Source organism: Halyomorpha halys, unplaced genomic scaffold (genome assembly GCF_000696795.3).
Source record: "Halyomorpha halys isolate HHAL.00 unplaced genomic scaffold, Hhal_1.1 Scaffold1756.1, whole genome shotgun sequence".
Classification (NCBI taxonomy): Eukaryota; Metazoa; Arthropoda; class Insecta; order Hemiptera; family Pentatomidae; genus Halyomorpha; species Halyomorpha halys.
In genome coordinates this window covers 188,504-196,804 of record NW_027108702.1, presented here as the reverse complement: position 1 = coordinate 196,804, position 8,301 = coordinate 188,504, and the positions used below count along the sequence as shown (strand labels likewise).

General features: G+C 31.7%; 1 protein-coding gene across 1 annotated transcript in view; it reads left to right on the top strand.

Moving 5' to 3' along the window:
- The window catches only part of LOC106690547 (hairy/enhancer-of-split related with YRPW motif protein), a 20,232-nt gene extending 12,140 nt beyond the window's left edge, over positions 1 to 8,092 (top strand). Inside the window, exon 4 of the mRNA XM_014435999.1 lies at positions 7,481 to 8,092. Within this exon, the coding sequence (XP_014291485.1) occupies positions 7,481 to 7,905 (425 nt within the window). The 3' untranslated portion in view covers positions 7,906 to 8,092. The remainder of the gene's footprint in view (positions 1 to 7,480) is intronic.
- The last annotated feature ends 209 nt before the right edge of the window (positions 8,093 to 8,301 follow it).

The following is an 8,301-nucleotide window of genomic DNA, read 5'->3' as shown; positions in this document are numbered from 1 at the left end:
TTTATATCTCACACAGCATACTTATCAATCCGTAATCGGACATATATAAATTACACATACATGGTATAATCAGATATAAAGAGATATAATAATAAGATATAATAAACAATTTGGCAATATAATAAACAATACAAAAGAAAACGAAAATTTTCATCGATATTGTTTTTTAAAAATAGATAGAAATAGATAGATACATAACAAACCTACATAAACAGAATAAATACTGGGATTAAACTTGATAATATTGATTGGAGAAGTTTGTCGGGGGGTGCGGTCAGCAAAGAACAACATAAAGAAACAAAACCATATTTATTTATTTTATGCCGACGTTTCGACCTGAGTTTCAGGTCTTCACCAGGACTATAGAACAATAGAGTTTACTCAGTTTTACTCTTTTGTTTCTATTAATATACGGTCAACTATCTACACCTCATCTTGATAATATTGATATTGATAAAGGTTGTTGGTGTCAGAAGCTATATTTAGTCTCTAGGAATGCAGCACAAGGAAACAAATAGTCACACATTAAATTTATTAATTTTATTTACTGTGGAATAGTCGTAAAGCCAGAATTTGGTGGCGTTTGGAAGCTTTCAAAGATTACTCATCAAGTATTAATATAAAAATAAGAATTAATTGTAATATTTTAAATTATTATTATCCAAGGCTCGATGAGTCCATTGTGCCCATTAATCCAGAGGGTAAGAGTTCCATTGTGGCCTCCAAGTCGTGTGACCGAACGGAGGCGGTCCCTCACCCCCTGCCGATTTACCGATGAAGGGGGAAACGAGGGGAGTTTTTCTTACTGTTAGGGACGGTTTGTGTACAGGGCTCTGTACCTGGGATGTATTGGTACAACGGGACATACACGTGTCAGTGCATCGTGACACGTGGTCGATTTGTGATTAGGAATGGGGGGGAAAAAAATTCAAAATTAGCTTTTATTAAGTTTACTAAACATAGTTTATTCTATTTAATCTCAATCTGTATTCATTTTCAGAGTTCAGTTTTATATTAATTCTTATACAGTAACAGCTGAGAAGAATCGCAATATATTTTATCTGTAACCAATGCTATCAAAATGGAATCGAATTTATATTTAAATGCATTTGTATACCTGGTTTTTAAATCCTTAAGATCTATAAGGCATAAAATTAGATTCTTACTGATTTTGTTTTCTGAAGAATACGAATTTTGAATAATTTGTTGAAAATTATGTGAAAATAGAAATTGAAATAAAATTGAAGCAGGCTAAATAAAACGAAAATGGGCGCATATAATTATCGAGGATTTTAACTATTTCTTGATTTTTTTTTTCCCATTTATTTAATGTATAATTAATATCTTGCAGATAAAAGGAATTATGAAATTTTTGATACCTTAAAAATATTTATTTTCTAAAATTTGCAAAACTTTTATTTAACAATCTCATTTTTTAAATATATATTCTATATATGTGTACAATCATAACGTCCGGACAAAAACGATTTTGGGTTTTGTTGCATTCAGCTTTGGTAATGGACCAACTTATATTTGTTGAAAATAATATAGCTTATAATATAAAATATCAATATTACATTTAATATCTAAATTTAAAAAGTTTGTGGTAATGTTGCAACGGTATAAGAAATTTCACAAATTAAATTTTTTTCTTCGTTTGTCTTATTTTAATTCTAAAAATCTACATTCAGGAACTTGAGTGGTTTAAACTTGAAAGAAAATAGAAGAAAAGCAATTTTTTTTTCTATACAGTTGCGAATGTTTTTTTCGCATATGCAAACCACCTAGCTTTTAGGATGATATATTGGCGTACCCCCAATCCCCAGAAGATTAGATACCTACAGGATCCTCCTCACACCCCGACAGATATAGAAGGATAATGAGGATAAGACTGATGACTGATAATATAGGCAATGCAAATAGTCCGTGAGAAGTGCGACAGATGTACCGCCGTGGGAAGCGAGTAGACCACCCTTCCCACAACCAACCCCCTCCCTCCTCCCTATGTCCTTATTTCTTACCAGTTTCGTCCTTTATTATCCTTTATCCTAAGCGCTTCTGTCCTGATCGTACGTTTGTTTTGCCCCTTGCCCCTTGGGCATTGGTCATTGTCTATTTCGCAAATAGATAAAAAAAAGGATTTAGTGATAGCATCCAGCCAATAATGCCGATAAGGGAGGAAAGCTGTGGGGCATTATTTATTGATTTTGTGTTGTCTTTGATTTTTTTCACAATATTTCTATGTTCTCTTATTTATTATTTTTATCAAATATTATTTAGTTTAAATGTTTTGTTTAAAAATTTCTAGTTTATAATTTTTTTTTTTAAATTCATTTAATGAAACAAAATACATTTTTTATATCATAAACACTTTTTTAGGATTTAATACAAATTTAAATTTCTTTTTATACAAATCACAGTAAGCAAAAAAAAAACCTTAACTATACTTTGATTAGAATATTTTTATAGGAATTTAAATTAAATTAAAGGCACACCTAAATTCAGAAGATTCATAGATAAAAAAAGACTTTTTATAAGAATTAATATAATAAAATAAAATAATAAAAAATTAAATTTCGTAAATTAAAAAAAAAAAATGAATTTTACTTCCATTCAGAATAAAAAAAAGGCCATAAATTTTTATTTTCAAAGAAAAAGTTGTAATGTGATGATTTTTTTTTTTTAAAATGGCAGGCTTTTACACCGTTATTCATTTACGCAAGAGTAGAAGGGGTATTTCACTGCTCATTTACGACAATGTTTTAACGAAAAATATACTAGTGCTTTATAAAAATTAAAAATTTTTAGGCTCCATAGAAAGCCATAAAAATGTTACAAATATGAATTTTTCAAAAAAATAACTTTTCGATATCGGAAGCTCCTATAATAATCATCCGGAATTGAATAAATTAATTTTTGAGAAAAAACGATCCTTCTTTATCAATCAACACTAGGAAGCTAGGAATTCTCAAAAATAGTAAAATATTGGAAAATAAAACTCAAATTTCTCGAGCATTATATTAAAAAACCTGATATAATTCAATCCTTTTTATTGCTTAACAAATATTAATGACACGTTTTTCAACTTTTAACTTTCAACACTTAATTATTTTCTGATCTGAGCTTTCTAAATATCTAAGTTATTAACCACAGGAAAATAACTACTTTTTTTTACTGAACTTACTGATATTATACAATACATTGATCAATTTTTTTTTTAATTCACTGATATTATGTAATACATTAATAAAATTCCAAGGATAAAAATGGCTTATACATTTGGTCTAACTATAAAGTAAATAACGGTATTTTTTTGAAGTTTGGAATGAGATCATAAATTTAAAACAAAACTTGAGTAGTAACCTCAATATTTTTGATAGCGATTACCATATATGTTTAGTATAAGATATGTTAAGAGTAGGATGCAAACAAAAAAGCAAATTGAATGTAATTTAGTTGTTGTTAAAAAAAATGTTTTGTAAATATACCAATGTATTTCGTTTATATTATTGTTTTTTAAGATATATTAGTATGCTGTATGTTATAGCAATTCCTATAATAACCATCCGAAATTGAATAAATTAATTGTTGAAAAAACTACTCATACGTAAGATGCAATAAAAAAAATCGATACTTCCTTATCAACCAACCCTAGGAAGCCAGGGAATTCTCTAAAAAATTAAAATATTGGAAAATAAAACAAATTACTCGAGCCTTATGTTAAAAAACCGGAAATAATTTAATCCTTTTTATTACTTAATAAATATTAATGACTTGTTTTTCAACTTTTACCTTTCAACACGTTAAATTACAAATACAAATAAATTACAAATCGAATGTAATTTAGTCGTTGTTAAAAAAATGTTTTGTAAATATTATACCAATATATTTATAATATAGCAACCCATTGTATTTGGGTAGCATTGCTTACTGCCAATAAATCATTTCACTCTCCCTCATAAATATACTTATGTATGTGAGAACTGACTCCAGTAAGTGTTACCATCGGTAAAAACCGTTCCGTTTAGTAAGATCCCCTTTATTGACAGTGGTAACAGTTATTGTAATAAAAGAACGATTACCATTATGCGATGAGGTGTTGACCCTGATATGCATAATTTATTCACCCTAAGTAAGAGTGCAGAACCACGCGAAGTTTCAACGGTACGAAAATTAGTTATTCAACAAAAGTCCGAATATTTTAAGAATTATAGTAAATATAAATATAACAAGAGTTTTTTTCTTTTTCGTTTTAATAGGAATTTAAACATATTTATGTTGTTGATAAGATTGCATTCATAACTAGAAAAAAAAATGACAATTCATCACAAAAACGTTTTACTTACATGTTTAACTGAAAAAAATTGTAGTCGATGTTTAATGTTTCACTCACCTGCAAAACAAAAAAAAATTAATGCTGGATATTACTAAATTACGTAATAAATGCATATTAAATACACTAAACTTAGTGGTAACTTCATAACTATTTGATGTAAAGTTATAAGTTATATATTTATATATGTATGTCTACTTTATCTCTTGATCTCGACACCTTTCTGAAAATCCATTTCCATTTTTATGTATATAATGCCTCTTATGATATTTACATAAGAAGTATATCTCATTCACGGTATGAAGTTAAAAAATTCAAATATTTGTAATTATCAATTATTATAATTATCTAATTATATCAGATAATTTTTTTTACCAGTATATATTTTCTTTTAGTCTTATAAATATTTTTTACAGCTGTCCCAAAATGATTTAATAATATAATAAAATTGTAATTTTTGGTTAAAATTAGTTAATAGTGATGTTAAAATTTCATGCTGAAAGTTGAAAAATTAGAATTATTGTTTCTTTTCTTATAAACATATTTTCTTTCTTTCTTCTTATTTTTTTTTAAGAGACAGGTGCCCTTTGGCCCATTTAGGTTCACATTCCCTCCCAGATCCTGCCCGTAAACTAGGACGATCTGATCCATAGACACTCCCACAAGAAGGAGAAAGGGTTCCGTTGGGTACGTTGGGTCCGCCCTCGAAACCCGGGTTACGACATATCCAGGTACAAAGACAGCGGTAACACGACCCTACGACCTAACGGACCGTCGCCGGAAAGAGCATCCTCCTGTTGCGTACCTATTACGCTCTGCCTGCCTGCTTTTTGTCCTATTAGCATTCGGTTCTGAAAGAATGAGGCAACGGGACCGAACCTGTGGAAAAAATATGTTTCAGTTCCGGCCCTCGGTCGTACCTCATCCCCCCGACAGCACCGCACCATTTTTCATATTAACCGGAAGGCAGGAAGAGACCTCTATCTGGGAAACAAAAAGTCAGGCAGGTAGTCGTGTAGCTTCATCACTATCAGGTGATGTCGGATAGCGGGTCTGTCCCTCTAGCGGGTCTGTCTCTCTAGCGGGTCTGTCTCTCTGGCTCTCGACACCTTTCAGATAATCCATTTCAATTTTTTTTATCCTTATATTTAATTCTGCTGGTGCATAATAAGATTAAAAATAATCTAATATTTGAGAGATATTATATATTAATTAGAAGAAATGTGTTCGAATAAATACGAAATATTAATTACGTAAAGCCTATAGTAAATGAAAGTCAGGAGGAAAAGCAAGTACTTATAAAAAATATTTAGTCTACGAGGTATAGTAAACATTATGCTCCCGATTATGTTATTCTTTATTTGGAATTGTATATTAAAAAAAAAAATAATAAAGTTTAATATAACACAGAAATGAATAATTTTGTTGTAAATAATGTAAGTAATGGAAATAAATAATAATACAACACAGAGGGCGAGCTTCATTAAATACAAGTAGATAATATATTTAAACCTTCCAATCCTAAAAAAGAAATTAGAAAAATTTGCTTATGATAGGAAAATTGCTTTTCATAACCCTCGATCCTATTTACGTACGTATAAATTTCTTTTTTTCATTCTTTATTATACGTTAACAATACAAGTATTTGAGTTAAGAATTTCTAAACAAAAAAACAACCATATTCTCAGTTAAAATTAATTGTATTTTACTTAATACTGCTAACACATAATCTATGTCGGCCATTTTCCGACAGTAAAGACTAGAATCTTCTTTGAACTCTGGGTCGAAGATATTTTTTTTTTTTTTTCGAACCCTCTAAAAAACAGAAATAAAATAGGAATTAGTAGTGCATTACTGTGTAAGAAAGAAAAAGTAATTCGTGTTGTGTCTTACCTTTGGTATGTCGAAGATAACTATTATTCATCAATACATATAGGGAGCGGAATAGCTCAGTGGTAAGGCACTATGCCACTAACTCCAACGACCCGGATTCGGATTCGGCTGTGGCAGATAATTATTTTCCGTTTCATTGTAGGCGTGAGTCAGCCCTGTAGGTTAGGGAGCCCTCGGTGTCTACCCAACATCATGGAATAACCCCTTAATTGGGTAAAAATCTGGTGGTCAAGTGTGATTCAGACCAAATCACCTCCTTGCACAACCGTTAGTCCAGTAACAGTATTTCCTTACCATTCTTATTTTTTTATATTTTATAGTAAAAATGGTAGTAATTTTTAAAATTATAATATACCGCTACATTACATTATAAATACTTTTCATGTTAACTATGCATGAGCTGGTATGAATGCAGGTAGCGTAAATCATCTTTCATTCATTATTCATTTTAAGTGAAATTGGTTTATTATTTATCTAGTATTTAAATACATAGTATTTACTAAAATAATATATTTATAATATACGTATATCATTTTGTTATATTTGGAAAAAAATCATTTTCTTGCCATAAATGAAGATGACATGCCACATTGATTTTCACCAGAATACTTACATAAATGCTTAGGATATATTTCTCAAAACCAACTCAATTTGTTCTTATACTTTCGAAGTATCTAAATCGCATTGGCTGACTCGGGTACAATTGACCTACTAAAGCAGATCGACTCATTTCACTTTCCACAGCTACAACATAAACATTATGAAAAAAAGCTGACAGCGGGTCCTAAAGCGGAAGCCATGGGGTAGATAAGGAACTATCGTGGGAACTGCACCTGGCTCGATCGGCTCTGACCAGATCCAGTTCACACGCTCTCATCAGCTGATCGCTCTTGATCTACCCATTATTGCATTAATGCAATGCTTATCTATAATACGAAGGGAATTTACTTAAAGTAATCTGTCATAACGATGATGTATTGACTCAGATATCATTCTCCGAGCCGATGCATAGTGAGGCGAAAACACCAACTCTTAAAAATAAAAATAAACTATAGTGATTATTACAGGTTTTAATAAAAATAAAGCACACTTAGGTCACTTATAAGTAAATTGACGCACTTGTACAGATCGCGCAAGTTGTAGGAGTGAAATGGCTCCTTACTTCATTAGTCTATTTTTACTAAATACTAAATAATTTTAATATTTTATTCTACTCTATAATTTAACTAATCACATTTTCCTTTTTTGTTTCAGGAATGGACAATTCCTCTTACGACGCTTCCAAGCTGGCGATGGATTACCACAACATCGGCTTCCGGGAATGCGCCTCCGAGGTGGCCCGCTACCTGGTCACCGTGGAAGGCCTCGACAGCCAGGACCCCCTTCGGCTCAGGCTAATGTCACACCTTCAGTGCTTCGCCGCCCAGCGGGAGCTGTCCAGGCCCTGGCCCGAAGTAGGACCTAGCGGGGCGAAGCCCTGGGGTGACACCAGCGGTTCCTCTTCAGGAGCTAACTCCTCCTTCGAGTGCGAGGGCCCCACGCTGACACCTCTCACTCCTGTTTCGCACCCGCCCCCGCCCCCTTACCATTATGGCCAGCACTACCCTCAGGAATACCCCCCAACTTCTAGTCACCAGAAGCCCTACAGGCCTTGGGGTGGCACAGAGATGGCTTACTAAACTTAACCGCGAACAAAGTGTGAATTCACGCCACCGTAAAATAATGTCTTTCAATCTCTTCTATATGGTCTAATCTTAGAGGACATTTAATGAAAGACTATTACTTTATTATATAGAAGTCCTGAATGAAGCCTGTAGCTTTCAGTTTTACTCTTATAAAGCGGTTGCAAAATAAGTCAGACTCGATTAAATTAGCACATACAACTTCTTAAGAAAAACACTATTAACAATATATAAGTTAGAAAACTAACATAAACAATAAATTCAATATCTCGAAAAAAAATGATAATTTTGCTCTTTCTAAAGGGCAATTCATAGTTTTTAGTTTATCAACAAAAATTTACTTTGCTCTGAAAGTACTCAAAATCAAAGGATAAGGATTCCAAAGATTTTAAC